This window comes from Mustela putorius, unplaced genomic scaffold (assembly GCF_011764305.1).
Source record: "Mustela putorius furo isolate JIRA1106 unplaced genomic scaffold, ASM1176430v1.1 tig00003834_pilon_pilon_pilon, whole genome shotgun sequence".
NCBI lineage: Eukaryota > Metazoa > Chordata > Mammalia > Carnivora > Mustelidae > Mustela > Mustela putorius.
The window spans coordinates 102,502,696-102,528,481 of NW_025421987.1; the positions used below are offsets into that span (position 1 = coordinate 102,502,696).

The window sequence follows — 25,786 nt, forward strand, 5'->3', positions numbered from 1 at the left end:
AGAAATAAACCCATACCGAATTCAGCTATTGGACTCAGGTGTAAAACACAACTATGCCTATGTGTTTGTGGAAATAAATGACAATTTAGAAACAATTAAAGGAGACTATAAAAAGTTATACCCCATATCTGAAAAAGAACCAAACTAAAAAAAAAAAAAGAAGAAGAAGACAGTAGTTGAAATAAAAACTCAGTTATCGTATTTGCGACACACTGACAATATAAGGGAGAAATAATGAACTGAAAGGTGGGGCAGAAGACCTTATACAGAATGCAATACAGAGAGAATGAAAAAAAAGATACACAAAATTGAGTAGGAGATGTGGAGGATACGGTACAAAGTTCTACCGTTGCCATGCCAGAAAAGAGAAACTAGCAGAGAGACTGAGAATTTCTCAGCACTGATGAGAGACATCTATTCACAGAATTAAGAGATTCACTGGATTCTAAGCAGAAGAGAGTGAAACCCATGCCTAGACAGCTCATAATGAAACTGCAGAAAACTAAGACATAAAGAAAATCTAAGAAAGCAACCAGAGAAAAAAGTTATCTTCAAAGGAGCAACTGATAACAGACCTTTAACAGCACATGGGAAAAGGGTACACTGATAAAGCTTTGACATGCTCAAAGAAAATTAGTGCTAACCTGGAATTCTACACACAACCGCCATTCAAAAATGAATTTGATCCCTTTTCTTAGTCTATGGCCCCCTTGAAAATTCTGGACACTCTGAGAGAGGCATGAAAAACCAGTGTTGATTGATTGCACTTTAAAAAATGATGGACTAGGGGGCACTTGGATGGCTCAGTGGGTTAAAGCCTCTGCCTTTGGTTTGGGTCATGATCCCAGAGTCCTGGGATTGAGCCCCGAATCAGACGCTCTGCTCAATGGGGAGCCTGCTTCCCTTCCTCTCTCTATGCCTGCTCTCTGCCTACTTGTTCTCTCTGTCAAATAAACTCTTTAAAATGGTGGACTAGGAGAGATGTTCATCAGAAGAGTAATTGAGAAAGTTACAGAACAAGATCTGTAGTGGAACACAGAGTTGGTGGGAAAGAGTGATAAGGGTACCTGAGAAGTTGAAATTGGCTGTCAAAGATGAACCAAACCTGCCTTATAATCTGCCCAACCATGAATATGATACTTGTTGGTGGAAAACACCTGCTTTCTCCTTTCAGTGATTCCTCATTTATTGATGCATTGAGGACCAGTTCCTTAACCTTACCTTATATGCAGGACGGATGCTCAAAATATTTGACAGTACTCAAAAGCACCGCACTCATCAAACAGAAGAGATTCCCGGCATCAGACCAGATGCCGGCTGTTGCACAAGACCAGGGTCCTGGGGCCCCTTGTGTTACTTGTTACCCCTTTAGTGGCTAGAATCTGAAGAAGCCCAGGGGAGGGACCTGATCAGCTAGGGTGGTGGAGACATTCAAAGTAGCTGTCATCTTGTGCTGGTATTTCAATACAGGTGTTGGCAGTACTAATACGTGGCAGCTGAATAAAAACACTGGGCTACCTTAAGCATCTCTCATCCTTCCTCCTTCTTGATCCCTGTCTCAACCTTTCCCTCTTGCATGTTTGTTTTTAAAGATTTCATTTGAAAAAAAAAAAAAAAGGTTTTGAGAGAGAGCACAAGCAGGGGGAAGAACGGAGGGACAAGCAGACTCCCCTCTGAGTGGGAAGCCCGATGTAGGGTTCAATCACAGAACCCCGAGATTATGACCCAAACTGAAGTCAAATGCTTAACTGAGCCACCCAGCACCGACTCTGCCTCTGCACGTTTAAATCTTCCAGCACAGCTGCTTCCTTGTCTAGTTTTATCAGGAATACACCTTAAAAAAATCCACAGGAGAACTTTTTTTTAAAGATTTTATTTATTTATGACAGAGAGAAATAGTGAGAGAGGAAACACAAGCAAGGGGGAAAAAGGAGAGGGAGAAGCAGGCTCCCTGCTGAGCAGGGGACATGACCCGAGTCAAAGGCAGATGCTTAACCAACTGAGCCACCCAAGCACCCCATGGAGAACTTCTTTTTGCAAAACCTGTTTCATACATCCCCTGGAATGCTCGGGGATTGCATATTCTCTTTTGGCAAACTGTTCATTCCTGATATGATTATATCATTTTGTTGCACCTCAAATGGGCTTTATAAAATGAAAATCCAGGTTTATGCAGAAAATAAGGGGTATTTATTTGTTTTATAGTCAGATTCAGAATAGGCTTCCCTTTAATGACAAGCTCCTTTGCTATATATTTGCATAAAAAATTTTCACACAGTAAGTTTATGAGAGAAGTTAGGAAATACAAATAAAAGCACCTGTAATATATGTGTGTGTAAATAAAATTTATATATGATCCAGTTAGCTAACATCTGCTTTATATATAAACTTTTTAAAGATAAAGTTATATCTGCATTCTTTGTCAATGTACAATATGCCGAAGTAGAGCCATATTTAGCAAAAGAAACAATTTCTTCTTCCTAGCACTAGTACCTTTAATTTGATTTTAGTGATGGATCAAGCACTATCAATGCGAAGTTGTTTTGACATCAGATGAAAAGTCCTGTAGTAGTGCAGCTCAATATGATTTGGATTATCATCTTCAGGTACAAAAGCATATCAGGAGCTCAGAGCCCAAGGACTTCATTTTTTAAACCTTGGGCTTGAACTACATTTGAATTCAAATTCAGTAATGCCCTTAGATCAACTTGAGCTGACAAATTCTTTAGAAGAAAGTGGAATAAGGCAATTTGATGGAAATTATACCGTGCAGTGCCTTGTCACTCCAGATATTTCACTTTTACATTAAATTTTTTTTTCAATTAATTTAAAGGTAACTGCTACATGCCAGATATCCAGGCTATTTGTCATTATTATTCGTTTATTTATATGCAGCACTGTCATTTACAAGGACATAATTCTTAAGGAAACATAATTGCTCTAAACCTATCAACTTGCTTATGTAAAACTTTGTAAAAATCTTTTCTCTGGAAAGAAAGTTTAAGTATTGGTTTTCCAAAAATGTTCGCCAAGGACCTCAGCATACCATGCACAATTGGGTCTCTGCTCCAAGTCCCATCACATCCATCAGGCTCCTTGCCCTAAGCCCTATGACCCTCAGGTTTGTACAGTATTATTCAAAGGATAATGAACCCTCATCCAAAATTTGCTGATCAAATATGGCTTCCAGAGAAAAAGTGATATGTGGGATTTAAAGGGAAGCCTATTCTGAATCTGAAAGTGAAATATGTGGGATTATTGCACTGATGCATAAAGTAAAAACACAGGTCTCTAATACATCCTACATCCTTTTGCCCTCCTTATTTGAAAAGAAAACAGAATCACACTAAAAAATTGAAAGAACCTTGGGGTGGGAAGGAATTTTGGAGTTCATTTTGTCCAACACTATTTGCAGGTAATGTAACCAAGACCAGGAAAGGTCTCCCCACAAGACAACCTTGAGACAGAGGTCTCCAGAGTCTCCAGAGTTGGTCAAGACTTAACATTGGTGGTCTTAGTGTTCTGTGTGAAGAGTGGAGTAGAGAATGTTCTGACATGTGGAACACTATGGAGGTCATTAAACAACAAACTCCCAAAATTCTACTACTATACTTACAATGTCTAGCAATTCCAATCTATGCAGTCCCCTTCTTCATTTCATTCCAAGTTCATTTTAAACTCTGTCTCCTCTAAAAGTTTTTATTAAACATGAAGTTAATGCATTCTTTTAAAAGGTAACATTTATATCCACAGCAAAAACAGGACTAAAAATTTAGATTTTTATGCTTTCAGGTAGACAAAAGTGAACATTCCTTTATCCCCAAGCCCACATCACATGGAGTGAATTTGTTTTAACAACTTATAAATTCTTAGAAGGTAATCATATGAAATGCACAGCACATTGTAGTTAATTGATGCTTTTGCAATCAAAGCTTTTGCCTCTAGTGTTGGGCATCCACAAGCTTCATTCCTAGAATACAGCTCAGTGGTTCTTCAACTCAATTTAGTCTGCCGATGGTTGGTATGTCATTATGTGGTCAAAACTCTTCTTATTCACTTCATGCAGAAATCCAGCTGATAACCTTAACATTTCCTTTAATAGGGAAAGTAACTGACATGCAATGATGAATCAGTAATGGAGCATGAAGATTACCCTACTTAACATTCTCCAATGGTTCCCTAGAGCCTTCTCGATAAAGTCTAGGCTCCTTAAACTGGCAATCATGGGCCTTCAAGATCTGAGCTTCATCTATCTTTCTAGTCCCATTTTTCAATTCTTCCCCTTCTTACTATCTGGCTCAGACATGCTAAACTACTTTTAGTTCTCTGGAAAAATTAAACTCTCTCTTCCCTCCACTTAAAATGCTCTGTATATACCCTCTTGACATTTGTTTGGATAGTTCCTACTCACGCTGCAAAGATCTGTTTACTTGCATACATCTATTTGGAGTGTTACTATGAAGGAATGTCAACTACACCCTAAATACAGAAACAATCAATTCACTATCAGCGAGACATCAACATTTGCCCTTTCACACTACTCTTTTTTTTAAAGATTTTTAAAGAAATTTGAGAGAGAGAGAGAGAATGAGAGAGAGAGTGCATGAGAGGAGAGGGGTCAGTGGGAGGAGCAGACTCCCTGCCAAGCAGGGAGCCTGATGCAGGACCCAATCCCAGGACTCCAGGATCATGACCTGAGGTGAAGACAATCGCTTAACCAACTGAGCCACCCAGGTGCCCCTTTTCACACTACTCTTTTGGTAAAATAAATTATATTCACTACTTCCACTTCCTTACCATCCAAGCATATCTTAACCTCTTGCAAACCTGCTTCCCTTGGCATTACTTAACTGAAAATACTTTTTTGAAGACTACTAGTGTCCTCATAATCATTTAATTTATTGGTAGTTGTTTTTTTCCCCCCAAATACCAAACCTCCTTAAGTTTTCTAAAGTCATCTAGACTGCTGGTCAACCTATTATGTTCTCCCTCTCCTCTTTTTGTGGCATACCGTTTTCCTGTATGTCTTATTCTGTTTCTTCTTTGTGTCACTTACGGGCTCCACTTCTCTAATTAAATGTGTTCTCCAGGTTCATTAGACTCAAAACATTAGTATTAGGATGCCTCCCAACACTAACTCATAACAAATGCAAATCATTTGTGTATCTCATTGATTCTAGCTTCTTGGTGAAAAGGGAAGAAATACCAGTCCAGTAAAAAGAGCACTCATTTTGGAGATACACTTGGATTCATATTTCAAGTCTGTCACTCATTCTTGAACAGTGTGGAATGGAGGATATTACTTAACCAATTGGACCTCAGGCTCTCATCTAGAAGTTGGGAGAAAATAATGTCTTTTAGTATTACTATATGAATCATAGTAAGCAAAGTGCAGATTCCAATGCTAGGTACACTGTGGGCACTCAATAAAATTTATTCATAGTTACTGTCATTTTCACACTTCTCTTAAACATGTGTAGTATTTCACTGTCTCAATCCCTTCCTTCATATGCATGAACAAAAGGTAAATCTTACAGAGTGCAGATATGAACAGGTTTCTTTTCTGGCCAAATGATTCTGGATTGTTTATTGAATCAAAGCCCAATTCCTCCCTATTTAAGAATCTTCAGGTTTTAGCTCCATCCTTCCTCTCCAGTCTTCTCCCTCAATGCCCTTCTAAATAAATATCAAGCAAACTGGACTTTTTGTGGTTCTCAAACATATCTCATACTCTTTACCTCAAAGTCCTGCTCCAATTATGCCTCCTTTATGAAACGGATACCCCAGGTTAGATATTTTATTTCCAGAATACTGGTACTTCTCGGGGTACTCATATTTGGCATATTATTTCATTATTTGTACACAACTGACCTCCTTTTGAAGAGTGAATCCAGGTTATTATTCGTGTGCCTACTCACCACTTTGCTATGTGATCTCACACACACACATAGATGTGTGTGCACAGAGGTAGAGGGAAGAAGAGGAAGAGTAAGGAAGAGAGAGTTTTATTTTTTCAAAATACCAACTGGACTTTTCTTCAAGGAATTATTTTCACTTCAAGTTTTTATGAAGGGGTGGTAATGGAATGGGGAGAGCACGGTGTGTATACAGAGTACTGATAGAGGCATTGCTGGCTGAACTTCCATTTGGAATTCCCCAGCAGCAGAAAAAAGGCAGGGTTGAAACAGACATCCTAGAAACTGACCAGGTAAGACTTTAAGATCTGTTGATCAATTGCAATCAACCTCTTGGGAAACCCCTTACTAATTTGCTAAGCTTATCCATATTTGTTTTTCCCCAGAGCTATTTTCCTAACCTTCCAATCTCTTCTAAATCAGAGTAAACAAAAGATTTAAACCCACAGTTGAAAATATAGGAATATACACATATATTTAATGTTATTTTATGTATTTGTTCATATGTGAGAATCTTATTTCTTTAAAATGGAATTTCTCTCAGCCAAATCCAGGACTAAATTTTTATAGGTCTATTTTTCAGGCAGCACCTCGTACAGTGCTTTAGGTATAATACACATTCAATATGTAATGGTTGAAAAAAAATGAATTTATAGGATACAACTGCAGGACTTAATGTTGGTTAACTGCAGTGGGACAAAATGAGAAAAGATATAGTCAAAGTGAGTGTGACAATTGGGGGCTCAGCTCTCATCAATACTAGCTAAACAAATCCTTGGGTGCCCCATGGTACATAAAGTATTCCCAACTGAGTGCCTTGAGAATAGAGATGATGTCATTTTATTTTGTATTACTTGGTAGTGTGCCAAGTCTGAAGATACTTTCTCAAATGCAAGCGGATCCGAGAAACAGAAATATTGGCAGCTCCACTATTCAAGTAAATTAGATATAGCTTGCATTTGTAAAACTTTCAACTAATTCTTCTGATCCTCAATCACTTCAGAGTAAACATTCAATTAGTAGTCTCAACTTACATTTCATAAGATAAAACTGCTGGCATTTAAATCCAGTTCCAGACCCACTCTTCTACTATTAAATATCACAAAAACAGAATAGTAGAAATGGAAAGATCTTTAGAAATTATTCAACCTAATTTTTTAAAAATTTGACCGAAAGAGAGCAGAGCGGGAGGGAGAAGGAAAAGCAGGCTTCCCGCTGAGAAGAGAGCCTGGGACAGGGCTGGATCCCAGGAATCTGGAATCCTAACCTGAGCCCAAGCAGACGCTTAACTGAGCCACCCAGGCACCCCAACCTTTTTTTTTTTTTTTTTTTTTTTAAATATGAGGAACTTTGAGGCCCATAAAGAGATCACATTAGCAGCAAAGCTGTCACTAAAAGCCAAATTACCTGACGCAGAGTCCATGGCTCCCTCTGAATATGTTTCTACACAGAGACCCAATTTTACAGTGTACCATTTGGGTTTCTACAGAGACCCAATTTTAGCCTTTCTGAAAATACAGAGGTCTTAAAAAGCCAAGGCTTCTCTCAGGCCAGAGGTACTCGTTCATATGTTGCAGTTTTTTCGATCCCTGTGGCTCAGCTCCTTATCGAAAAGGTACTCTGACGTAGTACAAAAAGCATGGGACTAAGAGGGGTAGGAATCCGGGATGAAACCCGGGCTCCAGCACTTACTGCCGGCCTCCGCCAAGGCACTTCCTGGAGCTACCTCAGATTCGATATGAGGATTTGAGAGGAAAGTACTCCTGGCACACAGCCGAAGATCGGTAAGTATTTGTTAAATAAATGAATAACACAGTGTATGCTCAATAAAGGGCGATCATGCATGTTGGAGTAGTCCCCATCTCCTCGGGCATCCTCCCAACCTCACGAATCTGAAGCTCCGCCCGAGTCCGGCTATTGCTTCCCAGCCTCACTCGGCGCTCGGCGGGGCTTGCAGAGAACTCGCTGGGTCTCGTACTCCAGCCTCGAGGCCTTACAGCCTTGCTTCACCTTCTCTCCCCCATCCCTCCCCTCAGAGTCCGAAGGACTCCAAGAGCCCTTCTCAAGGCACAGCTGCATCGAGGGGGAGCTCCCCCTGCCGTTAGCATCCAAAGGGACTAAGCATCTCGTTTTTCCAATTCATATATATATATATTTCTTTTTTCTTTTTCTTTTTTTCCCCTGTTTTTGTTATCTAGTTCTCGTCTTCTTTCAGGAACCTCAGATGATTTCTCCCGACGGTCAAGACCACACCCCGCTCTCTCTAGCTGCTCCAAGTCCGCTCGGGACAACTAGAGGGCCGCGTTGCCTAGGAAACTGGCGAGGACGTTGGAAAACGTCAGCCCCCGCGGCGCGTTTGCGCAGGTGCTAAGAGCCTGGCCTCCACTATCGCGAGAATTGCCTCCCGGAAGTTCCACGTCAGTCAGTCGGCTGGTCAGCGGGTCGGTGAGTCTCTCAGGGACTGCGTCGCTTGTGGCAAGTGAGGGCTCACGGACTCGGACCAACAGAGCGATGGTAGGTCCAGACCCTGCAGGAAGGAGCGGGGCCTCTTGTCTGAGGCCAGTTCTTGGGCATCTGGCCTGGGGGCTGCGGTTAAGCAGCGGCCTGGGCTCTCGTTGCGGCCGCCGCCTCAGGCCTTGTGGGGTCCTGGTCTGGGTTGAGTTCTGTGAGGGAGGCGGCGGTGAGGCCCAGAAATCGGAGGTGGTGTGGAGAGGCAGTGCCGGGGCTTTGCCAAACCTACTCATTGGGCCCTTAAAACGGCGGTAGCTGGTCTTAAACATGCTATAGTATGCTATAGTAGTGGGTGCTAACCACAAACTACGGTCTTAAGCAGATAAGAACTCCTTCTGAAATTAGGTAAAGTGTATATGTCAAAAGAATTTAGAATGCTTTGGGATCCCACTTTAAGTTTCTAGGGGGCAAGGAAGGGTTAGGACGTTGCTTCTAAAACTGACGTGGTTTTCTGCATTTGCAAATACAGTGGCTGGTAAGAATGGCAGTCGTGACAGACAGCACTTTTATATTGTCCGTCTCACCCCCCAAAATACCCTAAAGTACTTTGGCTCAAGAGTGTTGTAATAAGAAGGAAAAACTACAATAGTGTAAGAATATCTTTTCTGAAAAAATATAAGAAAGTTAGTATTTTATTTTTAAACGTTTTCCTGCCCACTCTTCTTTTAACTAGGGCTTGGAGACGTTGGAGATTAATTAGTCTAAATTCTGTATCTCGTAGTTTAAAACTTAAGTTTGTGTAAGGCTAATTGAAACAGAGTTGGAATTACAACAGAGACTGAATCCTTAGGGAAACTGGTGAGAGTTATGGCTCCTCCTAGAAAAATGGATTGAGAAGCACACAGTGTTGCAAAAACTTCAGTGGGTTCACTCGGACACCACGTTCCCCCCATTCTTACCTGAACTTCCGTGGGTCCCCAGGTTAAGAGCCCTTTAGCAAGATCTCAGGTCTCTTAATTATTCTGCCTCCTGTTAACCAGTGATCTGGTCTGGAGTGTGCTGTGCTTTCAGGAATAGACATTTTATAGTGAAATATCCTTCATTCTTTAATACATTTAAAATTTTTTGTATGAGATACAAAATGTGGATTTATTTATTCATTTGTTTTCCATAGAGCGTTTACTATGTGCCCATCCACTTTGCTAAACATTTGCCTCCTAATTCTTAGAGCAGCTGGGAGAATGAGTTATAAGTAATGTTTATGGAGTGGTTATGATAGGCCAGGCACTATTCTAACTGCTTAACACTGAATTTAATTCTCATAACTCTCAGTTGTAGATAAAAGTATTAATCCTCTTTTACGTATGTCAGACCTCAGAGAAGTTAAGTGAACTTGTTCAGTATTGCATATTTGAAATGAGTGGTAGAACCGAAATTTGAATTCAGCATAATTCTCTAGACCTCGATTATACCATCTGTCCTTAAACCCCCATATCCAAATATATAAGATGCTGTGGAGGTAAAGACCCCTGAAGAGCATCTACTCTATAAAGCAAAAAGAGACTTGTATATTTAGCTTCTTAAAGCTAAATTAGCTTCTTAAATTGGCTTCTTAAAATCCCTTAAGAAAGGATAGTTCTGGCAAGGGTAATCCAAAAGATTATATTGGTGGCAGTAATTTAAGCTGAGTCTTAAATGCATCCAGCTTTTGGAAAATGGAGGGAGACATTTAGAATTAAGGGTACAGTATAAATATCTTTGTATTTTGAGAATATCTAATAGAATGTCTTATTCAAAGTAGTCACTTAAATGTCGGGTGAAATTACAGCAAAAGATCTTGGCTCTGCTTTTTTAACTGGGATTTGTGAATTGGAGGGTATTTCGAGGTGCACTAGGGTTGCTTAGTCCCTCAGCCCACCTTTTCAGAGCATCACTTTTACTCAGTAATCATTAAACATCCGTATGGTAAAATATACACAATTTATAAGTGATGGATTTCCTCATTTGCTATAGGAAAGTATGAGATGCGCTGGCTTACATGAAAGCCCCCATTGTTCCTGGCACACAGAAGACACTTCATGTTTGTTCACTGTAAAGAGACCAGTAAAAGGAGTTGATATTTGTCATGCTAATAAATGAGGCAAAATTAAGAAAAGGATGAAGTAAAAGGTCCTGCTTCCCTGAATGACCAAGAACTGTGAGGATGGTGGTTTGAAAGTAGAATGTTTGAGACGAAGAGGAAGGCATGGCAGGGGAAACATTTTTTTGATGATTGTAGAGAAGAGCCAGAGAATTCCGATGTTTTCAAATAAATCTAGGGTAATAATAAGGTTGGAAGTAGTAGATGAGTAAAAGCCTTGTGAGGTGTTTGCTTTGTCTCAGGAAATGATCTATGCTGAAATTATCTAGTGATCTTCATTTTGTGTTGAAAAGTAACCCTAAATTTCTATTCCACTCATGACCATCGTGGAAGATCACAAAAAGATTCAGTGGTAACTTGCCAAGTAAACTTTTAGGTGTGTTTAAAACCTTTTGAAGGGGAAACATATTTTAAATCAGTCTTCCCTCATCTGTGTCCAAGAGAAAATTAAGATTACTGAACTTGGCGTCATTGTTTATAATGAATTAACTTTTCTCTTAGAATGGTATCCTTGGGAGAATTGAGAAAATACTTATTCACATCATTTTCTTGTCTGTTTAGTTGAATCCAGATTGGAAAAAAAGCGGTTTTAAACTAGTAGCATTTTCTGACTGGAAAGTATTTTAATTTTTGTTTAAAATGGTTCTAATTAAGTTAGAATTAGGTTCTTTTATTCGATTACTAAGTAACTCACTAGTTAGGTTCCCATTTAAATTACATTAGGTTCCTATGACTAAAATCCATTAAAATGCTATAAACATTCCTCTTTGTCTCCAAAGGCCCTCATGGACATGGGTATAACCTGTATTGATCACACATCACATTCATCTACCATTTATTAATATTATTGCCAAAATACTTTTCTCCAAAGAAATCAATTTTTTTTATTGAGGTATAACTGACATAATGTTATAGTAACTTCATGTGTACAACATAATGATTTACTCTTTGTATATATTGTGAAATGATCACAAGAGTAAGTCTAGTTAATATCTATCACCATATGTGGTTACAGTAATTTTTTTCTTGTGATAACTTTTAAGATCTACTCTTAGCAACTTTCAAGTATGCAACACAGTATTTCTTTTTTAAATTTCTTTTCAGCTTAACGGTATTCATTGTTTTTGCACCATACCCAGTGCTCCATGCAATACGTGCCTTCCTTAATACCCACCACCTGGTTCCCCCAACCTCCCACCCCCCGCCCCTTCAAAACCCTCAGATTGTTTTTCAGAGTCCATAGTCTCTCATGGTTCACCTCCCCTTCCAATTTCCCTCAACTCCCTTCTCCTCTCCATCTCCCCTTGTCCTCCATGCTATTTGTTATGCTCCACAAATAAGTGAAACCATATGATAATTGACTCTCTCTGCTTGACTTATTTCACTCAGGATAATCTCTTCCAGTCCTGTCCATGTTGCTACAAAAGTTGGGTATTCATCTTTTCTGATGAAGGCATAATACTCCATAGTGTATATGGACAACATCTTCCTTCTCCATTCGTCCGTTGAAGGGCATCTTGGTTCTTTCCAGAGTTTGGCGACCATGGCCATTGCTGCTATAAACATTGGGGTGCAGATGGCCCTTCTTTTCACGACATCTGTATCTTTGGGGTAAATACCCAGGAGTGCAATTGCAGGGTCATAGGGAAGCTCTATTTTTAATTTCTTGAGGAATTTCCACACTGTTTTCCAAAGTGGCTGCACCAACTTGCATTCCCACCACCAGTGTAAGAGGGTTCCCCTTTCTCTACATCCTCTCCAACACTTGTTGTTTCCTGTCTTGCTAATTTTGGCCATTTTAACTGGTGTAAGGTGGTATCTCAATGTGGTTTTAATTTGAATCTCCCTGATGGCTAGTGAGGATGAACATTTTTTTCATGTGTCTGATAGCCATTTGTATGTCTTCATGGGAGAAGTGTCCGTTCATATCTTCTTCCCCCTTTTTAATATGATTGTCTATTTTATGTGTGTTGAGTTTGAGAAGTTCTTTATAGATCCTGGATATCAACCTTTTGTCTGTACTGTCATTTGTGAATATCTTCTCCCATTCCGTGGGTTGCCTCTTTGTCTTGTTGACTGTTTCCTTTGCTGCGCAGAAACTTTTGATCTTGATGAAGTCCCAAAAGTTCATTTTCGCTTTTGTTTCCTTTGCCTTTGGAGACATATCTTGAAAGAAGTTGCTGTGGCTGATACCGAAGAGGTTACTGCCTATGTTCTTCTCTAGGATTCCGATGGATTCCTGTCTCACATTGAGGTCTTTTATCCATTTCGAGTTTATCTTTGTCTATGATGTAAGAGAATGGTCGAATTTCATTCTTCTACATATAGCTGTCCAGTTTTCCCAGCACCGTTTATTGAAGAGACTGTCTTTTCTCCACTGTATATTTTTTCCTGTTTTGTCGAAGATTATTTGACCATAGAGTTGAGGGTCCATATCTGGGCTCTCTACTCTGTTCCACTGGTCTAGGTGTCTGTTTTTATGCCAGTACCATGCTGTCTTGGTGATCACAGCTTTGTAGTAAAGCTTGAAATCAGGTAACATGATGCCCCCAGTTTTATTTTTATTTTTCAACATTTCCTTAGCGATTTGGGGTCTCTTCTGATTCCATACAAATTTTAGGATTATTTGCTCCAGCTCTTTGAAGAATACCGGTGGAATTTTGATCGGAATGGCATTAAAAGTATAGATTGCTCTAGGCACTATAGACATTTTAACAATGTTTGTTCTTTCGATCCAAGAGCATGGAATGGTCTTCCATCTTTTTATGTCTTCTTCAATTTCTTTCATGAGTGTTCTGTAGTTCCTCGAGTACAGTTCCTTTACCTTTTTGGTTAGGTTCATTCCCAGGAATCTTATGGTTCTTGGTGCTATAGTAAATGGAATCGATTCTCTAATTTCCCATTCTGTACTTTCATTCTTAGTGTATAAGAAAGCCACTGATTTTTGTACATTGACTTTGTATCCTGCCACGTTGCTGAATTGCTGTATGAGTTCTAGTAGTTTGGGGGTGGAGTCTTTTGGGTTTTCCATATAAAGAATCATGTCATCTGCAAAGAGAGTTTGACTTCTTCATTGCCAATTTGGATACCTTTTATTTCTCTTTGTTGTCTGATTGCTGTTGCTAGGACTTCTAATACTATGTTAAACAAGAGTACTGAGAGTGGGCATCCTTGTCGTGTTCCTGATCTCAACGGGAAGGCTGCAAACTTTTTCCCATTGAGGATGATATTTGCTGTGGGTCTTTCATAGATAGATTTGATGTTCAGGAATGTTCCTTCTATCCCTATACTTTGAAGCGTTTTAATCAGGAACAGCTGCTGGATTTTGTCAAATGCTTTTTTTTTTCTTTTTTTTTTTTAATGATTTTATTTATTTGACCTAGAGAGATCATAAGCAGGCAGAGAGGCAGACAGAGAGAGACTGGGAGGGGGAAGCAGGCTCTCTACTGAGAAGAGAGCCCGATGTGGGACTTGATCCCAGGACCCTGAAATCATGAACTGAGCCAAAGCCAGAGGCTTAACCCACTGAGCCACCCAGGCGTCACCCAAATGCTTTTTCTGCATCAATTGAGAGGACCATGTGGTTCTTCTCTCTTCTCTTATTAATTTGTTCTATCACATTGATTGATTTGCAAATGTTGAACCATCCTTGTAGCCCAGGGATATTCGAATCCCACCTGGTCATGGTGGATAATCTTTTTAATGTGCTATTGGATCCCGTTGCTAGGATTTTGTTGAGAATCTTAGCATCCATATTCATCAGTGATATTGGTCTGGAATTCTCCTTTTTGGTAAGATCTTTGCCTGGTTTGAAGATCAGGATAATGCTGGCTTCATAAAAAGAGTCTGGAAGTTTTTCTTCTGCTTCAATTTTTTTTGAAACAGCTTCAGGAGAACAGGTGTTATTTCTTCTTTGAAAGTTTGGTAGAATTCCCCAGGGAATCCATTAGGTCCTGGGCTCTTGTTTTTTGGGAGGTTTTTGATCACTGCTTCAATCTCGTTACTAGATAACGGTCTATTCAGGTTGTCAGTTTCTTCCTGGTTCAATTTTGGGAGTATAGTTTTCCAGAAATGCATCCATTTCATCTAGGTTGCTTAGCTTAATGGCATATAACTGTTGATAATAACTTCTGATGATTGTTTATACTTCCTTGGTGTTAGTTGTGATCTCTCCCTTTTCTTTCATGATTTTATTAATTTGGGCTTTCTCTATTTTCTTTTGGGTTAGTGTGGCCAATGGTTTATCGATCTCATTGATTCTTTCAAAAAACCAGCTTCTAGTTTCATTGATACATTCTACTGTATCTCTGGTTTCTACCTCATTGATCTCTGCTCTAATCTTGATTATTTCCCTTCTTATGTGTGGAGTTGGTTTGATTTGTTGTTGATTCTCCAGTTCTTTAAGATATAGAGACAGCTGGTGTATTCTGGATTTTTCAATTTTTTTGAGGGAGGCTTGGATGGCTATGTATTTCCCCCTTAGGACCGCCTTTGCTGTATCCCATAGGTTTTGGACCGAAGTGTCTTCATTCTCATTGGTTTCCATGAATTGTTTAAGTTCTTCTTTGATCTCCTGGTTGATTCAAGCATTCTTAAGTAAGGTGGTCTTTAGCTTCCAGGTGTTTGAGTTCTTTCCGAACTTTTCCTTGTGATTGAGCTCCAGTTTCAAAGCATTGTGCAACACAGTATTTTTAACTATACCTTATATTCCCATGACTTAATTATTTTATTACTGGAAGTTTGTACTCTTTTACCCTCTTCATCCATTTTGCCTACACCCACCTCCTGCTTCTGGCAACCACCAGTCTGTTCTGTGCATATATGAGCTTGAGCTATTTTATTTTTTTGTTTTAAGATAATACATATAAGTGAGATCATACAGTATTTGTCTTTTTTCAACTTACTTTACTTAGTATAATACCCTCAGGGTCCATCCATGTTGTCACAAATAGCAAGGTTTCATTCTTTTTTATGTCTGAATAATATTCGTGTGTGTGAATCTTTATTTTTGTGATCTTCCACAATGATCATGAATGGACTAGAAATGTAAGGTTACTTTTCAACACAAAGTGAAGATCACTAGATAATTTCAGTGTAGATCATTTCCTGAGACAAAGCAAACACCTCACAAGGCTTTTATTCAACTACTTCCAATGTGTATATAATAATACATATGCAAAAAATAAGTATTATTACACACATATAAATATAATAATACATATATGCAGTGAAATATTATGTATAATATGTATATATTGCATACATTTTCTTTATCCATTCATCTATAGTGGACACTTAGTTTGTTTTCATGTCTTGGCTATTGTAACTAATGCAGCAGTGAACATGGGGGTGCATGTGTCTGGTTTTTTTGTTTGTTTATTTGTTTGTTTTTACTTGACAGATAGGTCACAAGTAGGTAGAGAGGCAGGCAGAGAGAGAAGGAAGCAGGCCCTTGCTGAGCAGAGAGCCTGATTTGGGGCTCAATCCCAGGACCTTGAGGTCATGACCTGAGCCAAAGGCAGAGGTTTAACCCTCTGAGCCACCCAGGCGCCCCGGTGCACATGTCTTTTCAACTTGATGCTTTGATTTTTCTTCAGGTAAATACCCAGAAGTGGAATTGCTAGGTCCTATAGCCAGTTCTCTATTTTTAATTTTGAGGGGACCCTCCACACTGTTTTCTGCAGTGACTGCACCAATTTACATTCCAAACAATAGTGCATAAGGGTTTCCTTTTCTCCATATCCACACTGATATTTGTTATTTCTTATCTTTTTGATAATAGCCGTTTTAACAGGTGTAAGGTGATATCTTATTGTGGTTTTGATTTGTGATGTTTAGTGACATTGAACATTTTTTGTGTACCTGTTGGTCATCTGTAATCTTTCTTTGGAAAAATGTCTCTTCAGGACCTCTTCATATTTTTTACTTGGTTAATTATTTTGCTATTAGGTTGATGGGTTCTTTGTATATTTTGAATATTAATCACTTATCCAGGTGTATGTTTTCCAGTTATTTTCTCCCATTCACTATGTTGCCTTTGCATTTTATTAATAAGTTTGCTCTGCAGAAACTTTTTACTTGATGTAGACCCACTTGGTGATTTTTGCTTTTATTGCCTTTGCTTTGGTGTCAGATCCAAAAAGATCATCACCGATGTCAAGGAGCTTACTGCCTGTTTTCCTCTAGGAGTTTTATGGTTTCAGGTTTTACATTTAAGTCTTTAATCCATTTTGAATTCATTTTTGGTATAAGATAATGGTCCAATTTCATTCTCTCTCTTCTCTCTCTCTCTCTTTTTTTTTTTTTTAAGAGAGCACAGAGAGGGTCAGAGGGAGAGAGAGAATCTTAAGCAGGCTTCACACCCAGTGTAGAGACTGATACGGGAGGGAGCTTAATCTCACAACCCTGAGATGATGACCTGAACTGATATCAAGAGTCAAGACACTTAACCAACTGAGCCACCCAGGCACTCCTCTGTTTCATTCATTTGCATATTGTTGTCAGGTTTGCCCAACACCATTTATTGAAGAGACCATCCTTTGCCCATTGTATATTCTGGGCTCCTTTTTTGTGGGGTAATTGACCATATATGCATGGGTTTATTTCTGGACTCTCTATTCTGTTCCATTGATCGTTGTGTTTTTATGCCAATGCTATACTGTTTTGATTGATACATAGTTTTAGGATTACTAAGACTTCATGAATAACACTTGTTCAGAATATTTTCTGATAGGACACTAATGACATGGGCACAACCTTGTGATTTAGTAGATATTTTACATTTAATTACTAGATTCTCTGTAAACCAGGCATTCTCCAAGTGTTATCTGTAGTCTCCTAGGAGTCCCCCATAGTCTTCTAGGAGGTTCCCTATGTTGATAATTTGCACTATTGCTGTAAAACAAATGGAAGATAAAACTGAACTGCTGGTATAATGTCATCAAATTGAACTAACAGTACATTCCTTATTACCACACAATTTTTTTAAATCCAGTTTCACTTAAGAATGTCATTGATGAAGCAGGAAAAAACGCTAGTTTTATTACATCTCGATACTTGAGCCTACATCTTTTAAATATTCTTTGTAATGACATGAGAAGTATGCACAAGATACTTCTGTTGCATACTGTTAAGTTACAAGCTTGCTTGAAGCAGTGACTGACATACTATGTTTGTTCAGACTTGATTATTTGGCAGACATTTTCTAAAAACTGAAAGACATTTGCTGGTCCTTGACATTATTTGTTCCCAGTGATAAAATTGGTGCTTTGAAGTGAAAATTAGAATTTTAGAAAAATTCTATCATTAAACTGTTTAGATTTCTAATACTTGAAGATTTATCCGTTGTGGTAGATGGTGATATTAATGAATGTGACTTTTTGTTATTATATAATGAAATGTGTCAAAATTTGGAAGATTTGCATAATTCATTGATTCAGAATTTTCCAAATAACCAATGCATGATGTTACAAAAGATGCATGTGTTAGAGATCCATTCAAAATACATAATAGGCCAAGAGATTTCATGTAACAAACTATAAAAAGTTCATAAAAGGTTCATTTATGTGCTTTCAGATTTCATGTTGCAACTAACCTTTAAGGAACTACCACTTTTCAAGTTTTGAAAAGTGAAGAATATTCTATTCACAACTATTTAAAAAAAGTTAATTAGAGTGCCTGGATGGCTCAGTCGGTTAAGCATCTGCCTTCAGCTTAGGTCATGATACCAGAAGCCTGGGATCAAAGCCCCTAATCTGCTCCCTGCTCAGCAGATGAGTCCTGGGATCAAAGCCCCTAATCTGCTCCCTTCTCAGCTCCCTGCCTACTTCTCCCTCTGCCCCTCCACGCTCATTCATTCTCTCTCTTTTAATAAATAAATAAATAAATAAATAAATAAAATCTTTATAAAAATGTTTAAAAGTTATTAAAATATTTATCTTCGGTCACCTGGATGACTCAGTCAGTTAAGCTTCTGCTTTCAGCTCAGATCATGATCCCAGGGTTCTGGGATAGTCCCTCATCAGGCTCCTTGCTCACTGGAGAGCCTGCTTCTCCTTCTGCCTGCTGCTCCCACTCTTTGTGCATTTTCTCTCTCTCTCACAAATAAATTTTTAAAAATCTTTAAAAAAAAAAAAGTTCTCTTTCTCCAACTACGTGTCTTTCGAGGCCAAGTTTTTTTTTTTCATATATGTCAGCCAAAACAGCATATCATATTGAAGCATAATATATTGAAGGCCAAAGCAGATATGAGAAACCAGCTGTCTCCTATTAAGACAGAATGTTAAAGAGTTTTGCAAGAATGTGAAAAATAAAATTGCCGTTCTTCTCACTAAATTTCTTTTGAAAATATAGTTATTTTCATTAAAATATGTTAAGTCAACATGTAATGAGTTTATTTTTATTTGAAAATGAATTAATAGGAGCACCTGGGTGGCTCAGTGTGTTGAAGCCTCTGCCTTCAGCTCAGGTCATCATCCCAGGGTCCTGGAATCGAACTCCACATCAGGTTCTCTGCTCAGCAGAGAGCCTGCCTCTCCCTCTCTCTCTGCCTTCCTCTTTGCCTACCATTTATTTAAATAGTTTAAATAAATAATTTAAATAATGAAATAATTTAAATAATGAAATAATTAAACAATAAATTAAATAATAGTAAATAAATAAATAAAATCTTTTTAAAAAGAAAATTAATACATAAATATTTTTAACTTGTTTTGGTTTTAATGTTTCAATATGGTAAATATCAATAGATACAACCTATGTAAGCAAAAGCTTTTTAGGAAATTTTTTGGAGTGGAAAGGGGTCCTGAGCCCAAAAAGTTTGACAACCACTACTATAAATTAAAAAAATTTAAATACTCGTATGTTAGTATGAGTGAAGAGGTGGGTGCTGTAGACTTGAAACTGAATCTACAGTTCAGCAAAGTAAAAACTGAATTTTTTTGAAGGCCTGTTAATGCACTGTTTTTAGTTAAGATCTCAAACATGATTTATTTGGCATAGCAATTTAATGTTTTGAGGGCTTTTTATGTTGTTTCTTCTTAGCCTCTGCGACTTGATATAAAGAGAAAGCTAACTGCTCGATCTGATCGAGTTAAGAGTGTGGATTTGCATCCTACAGAGCCATGGATGTTGGCAAGTCTTTACAATGGCAGTGTGTGCGTTTGGAATCATGAAACACAGGTAAGAATTTTTAAGGACTTTTTAGAAACAGTATGTTAGACTATGTTTATAATGCAAGAGAAGACAGAGAGTCCAATAGGTGTGCAGATTGCTTTCTCAAATAAATTAGTACAAAGTATTTTCAGGAAAGAGAAACTAACAGTTACTGGGTTATAGCTTATGGAAGAAACCGTTTCAGTCTTGTTATATACAACACTTAAATGTTATATTCTGATAAAAGTTAGTATTATCTTTTTGAAATAAAGGAAAATGCCACCAATATAAGGTCACTTGCTATAGATAAAGATTGAATAGTACTTAATTTTCTGTTCAGTCAATATTTTAATGATCTTAAGAATGGGATTTTTAATTTTATTTTTTCCCAAATAATTGATGTAATGATATGCAGGTAACTTTCAATCAACTATTCAAATTATAGAGTGTTAGAGAAATTATTTGTAGTCAGCTTTTGATTACACATATGAGAATATGTGTTATACAGATTATCTGCCTTAAATGCTTGTTTTGCTCTTTATCATCTGAGTAAATCATTTATCCTTCAAATTGGTTTATCTCTTATTTTCCAATCTTTGTTGATGGTTCTTAATCGTTTCCCTTCAAAATACAGAACATATAGTGGGCACTAGCTCATATAGTTATGTGTCTACTTACACAATCATTATTTTCAACATGTAAAGTTAAGTTCTTAATAGCCAGACAAAATTCACATTGAGTAATTTAAAATGGAAAAATAGGCTTAGGAACTAAGGTCAGTAATAACTCTAAAAACACCTTTACAGTCTTATGTCCCTATAATGGCACAGATTTACTGCACACTAAAGCAGGACCCCATCAGTAACATCTTATAAACATTAACACTTTGTTCCCTGCTTTATGCCAGTGCTGATAACATTGTCTGACACATAGTAAGTACTCAATAATTGTTTTTTGAGCTAAGGAATAATCAGTATTCCATTTATCACTATTTGACTATATCAGGATTTCTAACCTCTACAATTTCAGTTCTTCATTTTGTGAATCCATTTGTCTTAATGCAAATAGTATGCATGCTAACTGCTTTTTTTGATCCACTTCTGTTTTCACAGACTTAATATCTTTGTGATTTTATGCTTAACAGACATGTTGGTGCCTCCCCCAAACCCCACCACACATCCTAATTCTTCCTAGGGATCCCTTCTGGCAACTCCATTTAGCCATTTCTCAGATCTGTTATTTCACTGTGTTATGTTCTAAATCCCAGCTGTACTTCCCTTAACTTTCTCTCGGTTTTACTGTAACATAACTCTCTCTGGTTCATCCAGTTTGCCTCTTTTTTTCTTTTGTGCCCTTCTGTGCCCTCTGGCAGGGCCACCTGCTTCCACTTTCAAAATTCATCTTGTTGGTAACTTCTGATTTCCTTCTTTCCTTCAAGAATGGAGTCCTGGGATGGATAGGGATTATACTAGTCTTACTTTCCACAGTTACTACAAGTGCCTATTTGACAGTGAGACTTACAGTAGATACTGAGTAAGTCTTTGTTTAATGGTTGGTCTATTTTTGGTTCTACCTCTTTTTTTCCCTCTATCACCAACAGAAGTTAATTGCCACTCATGTATATTAAGAGCAAAATTCTTTAAAGAGGCAAAACGTTTTTGGAAGTGAATTCAAATGTACTTGAATTTCAAATAAGTCTTTGAGGTGGTGAGTGCAGTGGTTAAAAATCAGTATGTTACAGTTTGAAGCCATCCTGCTTAAATAAATGATGTGGGCAAACCTCTTAAACATGTTAAGACTCAGTTACTTACCTAAAATGAAGATGATATTGTTGCCTTCCCTATATCACAGGATTGTCAAAAGGATTAAATCAAACTAGATAATAATATTGTGTAAAGTCCCATACAAGTGTTAGTCATTATTTCCCTAACTTACATTAAGTTATATTGAGTAGCATTTCTTCCTCTTTAGATTGTTTAGCTTCTATAATGCAGAGACCATCTCTCGTGTCATTTGTATCAGCCACAGCACTTAACCGTGGCCACTTAACTGTGGACCTTAACCGTGACTGTTCTGCAGCTGCTTTATTTGTACTGCTCAGCAGATCCCTGGATTTGTTGGCTCCTTATGAGCTTTTGTGCATTTTTCTGACATCTTACAGATTGTATGTTGTTTCTGCTCTCTGTATGGTAGTCAGCTGATAGCTGTACAGGTTAGAGCTGATGCCCCCATTTATTGTGTTTGTGTGAAGAATCTGTGAAGTCTGGCTTCAGAAGGCCAAAGTAGGCTCAACAGTTCTTATGAACCAGTCTCTATTGTTTCTTTTTTCTTACAACTTTTTTTTCTAAAGTATAGTTGACATATAATATAACATTAGTTTCAGGTGTACTAGTTTTGTTTCTTTTTATTTAGTGTACATGGTTAATCCGTAAGATTGTGCTGTTTTTCATTACTCTCTGGTACAAAAAAGAGAGATTGCAAAATGATAGTTTGAATCTCAGAATCTTAAAAAATAAGGCACCATAGTGGGAAGACAAAGACATGCATTTATCCCTGTTCTTTCTAAGAGGCTCTTTCAGTTTTCTGCTTTTATGCTATATGTATTATTCCATTTTGAGCAGCTTGAAGAGACATCTAAATCACTGTGTTTTCATGCTTCACTAAAAAGAGGTCAATAGCATTTATACGGAAACATTGCTAAAGTGTTCAAAAGAATTGGATCTTGTTTATGAGTTTATTTTGTGAGTTGATAGGTTTAATTTTAAAAAGAAAAAACTAAGAGCCAATTCATTCAACAAATAGTTACTGCACACTGGTTGTTTGCCAGCCACTGTTCTAGGCTCTGGGAATACAGTGGTAAACAAGATTCTTGCCATTGGGGAGCTTAGTAGAAAAATTAACATTAGACACATAATGAAAGTGCTATGTTATGAATGGGGAGTATAAGGTTCTGTTTGTGGGTTTTCAGGCAGAGGGCACAGGAGGAGCAAAGGTAAGAGTGGGAGTAGCCAAAGGTAAGGCTAAGAAGATAAGGAAGGGCAGGCTGGAGCACAGAGGATCTGGAATTCCATCTTGTGGAGATTTGCTTTCTTTTATCCTTTATAAGCATTTTAATTTTGAAACTGTTAAAGAAAAGAAGATTGGTCTTTTTTCTTCATTTGATTGTTGAGCTTTTGTGTTTTAGCCTGAGAATATTTTTAAATTAGGAATGATCTAAATAATTGGATATTTTAAATGTGACACAGTAGTTTTTTCAGTTATTTTCTCATAACTCAAAGTATATATTCTTATTGAATTTTAAAGACATTGGTGAAAACATTTGAAGTGTGTGATCTTCCTGTTCGGGCTGCAAAGTTTGTTGCAAGAAAGAATTGGGTTGTGACAGGAGCGGTAAGTAATTATATGAATTTCTAATTCCTTCAGTTTCTTAATTGGTCAGTGATTATGCAAATGATTTTGGTTCTTGATTATTAATTAGTCTAATGTTTTGAAGCATAGACTTTATAACTTGAGCCTATAACTTTTTTTTCAAGATTTATTTATTCATTTTTTAGAGAAAGCAAGGGAGGGGGTACAGACGGAGAGGCAGATTCCCAGCTGAGTGCAGAGGCTGATGTGGACTCCATCCCGGGACCCTGAGTTTACTTACTACCCGAGTTTACTTACTTACTATCAAAAGTCAGGACACCTAACTGACTGAGCCACCCATGCGCTCCTACACCATTTTGCACAGTTTACTTTATAACAATAATAATTTCTAAATTTCCATTTCTAGGATGACATGCAGATAAGAGTGTTCAATTATAATACTCTGGAGAGAGTTCATATGTTTGAAGCACACTCAGACTACATTCGCTGTATTGCTGTTCATCCAACACAGCCTTTCATTCTGACTAGCAGTGGTAAGAGATGACTCCTTTTGGTCATGTGCATCTCTTTCAGTAATTCATTTTCATTCAGTGAGACTTGCAATTCTTTTACTGCTGTTACATGTGGAGTTCTAATTCTGAGCAGCCTTTAAACTATTTAAGTCCATTACCGTGCTATCAGTGCTGCTTGCTTTTGTATTTAATGAAATATCAACTCTACTTAGGATTTGTGTAGCAATTGTTCCAGTTTCTGTCAGGGAAGTCCTGAAGGTCTAGATGATTAAACATCTGCTGAACAGAAAGCTAATTTACATGCTGGTGGGTGAGTTTTTGCCAGATTGCTACATACCCTCATCACTTTTTTCTTTATATTCAGGCTAGTTTGCTCTGTGGCATTATATCTAGAACAGTGAACTTTTGGAGGGTAATTAAAACAAGTTGTACTGATTTGGTAATAGCTCTTTGAAACATTTTTAAGTTAAAATTGAGAAGTAATTCAAAGCTTTTTTCTTTCATCATTCTTATAAGAGAAATGCTTGTTCCCTAGTCACTGCCATCATTATTCAGTCATACTTAGATTCTAATCAAACTTGTGTTACTCTTCTGTCATTCTGTAAAGCCCACTTGAGTCTTTCTTAAAATTTTTCATGAAATTTTTGTATTTACTAGTAGTAATTTCTCTATCTTATCTCACCTCTTCTGTAGGGAGTTAAGTTTATTCTTAGGATAAATAAGGATTTTGAAAAATCTGTTCAATTCTGATTCTATTTCTTTAAGCCTGGGAATGTATGATTTCTCTTAGATTTGCTGCCTTAAAAGGCACAAAGACTGCATCTTAGTTCTAAATGAAAGAAATATAAAGGGCAACTAACTTGAGACTTTCTTTTGGCCTAGATGACATGCTTATTAAGCTCTGGGACTGGGATAAAAAATGGTCCTGCTCACAAGTGTTTGAAGGACACACCCATTATGTTATGCAGATTGTGATCAATCCTAAAGATAACAATCAGTTTGCCAGTGCGTCTTTGGACAGGACCATCAAGGTAGGGTGCCTGCTCTTTGTATCCATTATGTTGGTGAAATGTAGTTGTTTGAGATATTTTACTACTGGCTGCCCATGAAATTTATTCCTGCTTAGAAGTTTCTCTTAAAAGCTCATATTGAAATCAAAATAGGACTTGTGGTAACTTGATGCTCTTAACAGGAGGAGTGTTTTTCTGTGTCAAAGCAATATATTCTAAGACTTTTAAACTACTGCAAACCCAGAATAAGAAAGATGCTAGTATGGCCTCTTCTATTTCCTCTCCTTTTTGTGTATTTCCTCTATTTCCTGTTTCCTTTTAGTGTATTCATTGTTGACATCTGCTGATTATTAATCTGTTTTACATTAAAATTTCCTCTGCCTCCATTCTCTTTTCCTTACTGCATTTCTCTGTACTACTGCCAGGTATCTTTCTAAAACATGGATTTCACCTTTCTATTCCCAGTGTAAGAGTAAAGTTCCACTACCTTACTGTTGAATATGAGGGTTTCCAAGACTAGCCACAGCTAATATTATATCTCCTATAATCCTGGTCTATCCACCATTCTCCAGAAATGCCACGAATGTACATAGACCCTCATTCAACTGTTACCTCTGCTTGCAATGCTCTTTATTCTCCCTTTTTTACTTTTTTTCTCCTCTGGAAAACTACTCATCTTTCAAGGCTCAGCACAATTACTTACTCTGAGAAGCTCTCTTCAGACATCCATTTCACCTCTAGACAGAGCCAATCATGCTCATCCCATTCCTTTCATTCCTTTTTGTCTTTATTATGCCCTTCATTTTGAGCGATAACTAATATGTCTCCAGAAATCTTTATCCCCCAAAGTGTTGATCTTTGGGCAGGAACTGGGTGTCACCCCCACTCCCTCAAACAGATACTCGGTAGCAAGCAACACAGTGCTTTGCTTTTACTAAATGCTTAATACTTGTTGCATGAGTGGTAGTCATACTCCCTTTTCCATTACACTATTTAAAATGTCTCTATATGCATACGTTTAAAATGCTATATTGCACTTTCACTTACGTGTGTATGCTTACATCTATATAACATTCCTTTAACTTACATAAAATGTTATGTTATTTGTCTGATAATTGAGTATTAAATGATATCTGTCTAAATATCTTAGGGTTTTGACCTTACTTTTTTTTTTCCCTTTTGCTGGATTGTCCTTGCTTTTGACATAGATTGAAAACTTAGAAATTAGTTTCGAAC

The 25,786-nt window shown here is 37.7% G+C and overlaps 1 protein-coding gene across 2 annotated transcripts in view; it reads left to right on the forward strand.

Moving 5' to 3' along the window:
* Positions 1 to 8,301: 8,301 nt before the first annotated feature.
* COPB2 (COPI coat complex subunit beta 2) overlaps positions 8,302 to 25,786 on the forward strand; it is a 39,757-nt gene continuing 22,272 nt past the window's right edge. For both annotated transcript variants that reach the window (XM_004762400.3, XM_045088853.1), the window contains exons 1-5: positions 8,302 to 8,429; positions 19,549 to 19,686; positions 22,963 to 23,049; positions 23,435 to 23,561; positions 24,423 to 24,571. In XM_004762400.3, the coding sequence (XP_004762457.1) occupies positions 8,427 to 8,429; positions 19,549 to 19,686; positions 22,963 to 23,049; positions 23,435 to 23,561; positions 24,423 to 24,571 (504 nt within the window). In that variant the 5' untranslated portion in view covers positions 8,302 to 8,426. The remainder of the gene's footprint in view (positions 8,430 to 19,548; positions 19,687 to 22,962; positions 23,050 to 23,434; positions 23,562 to 24,422; positions 24,572 to 25,786) is intronic.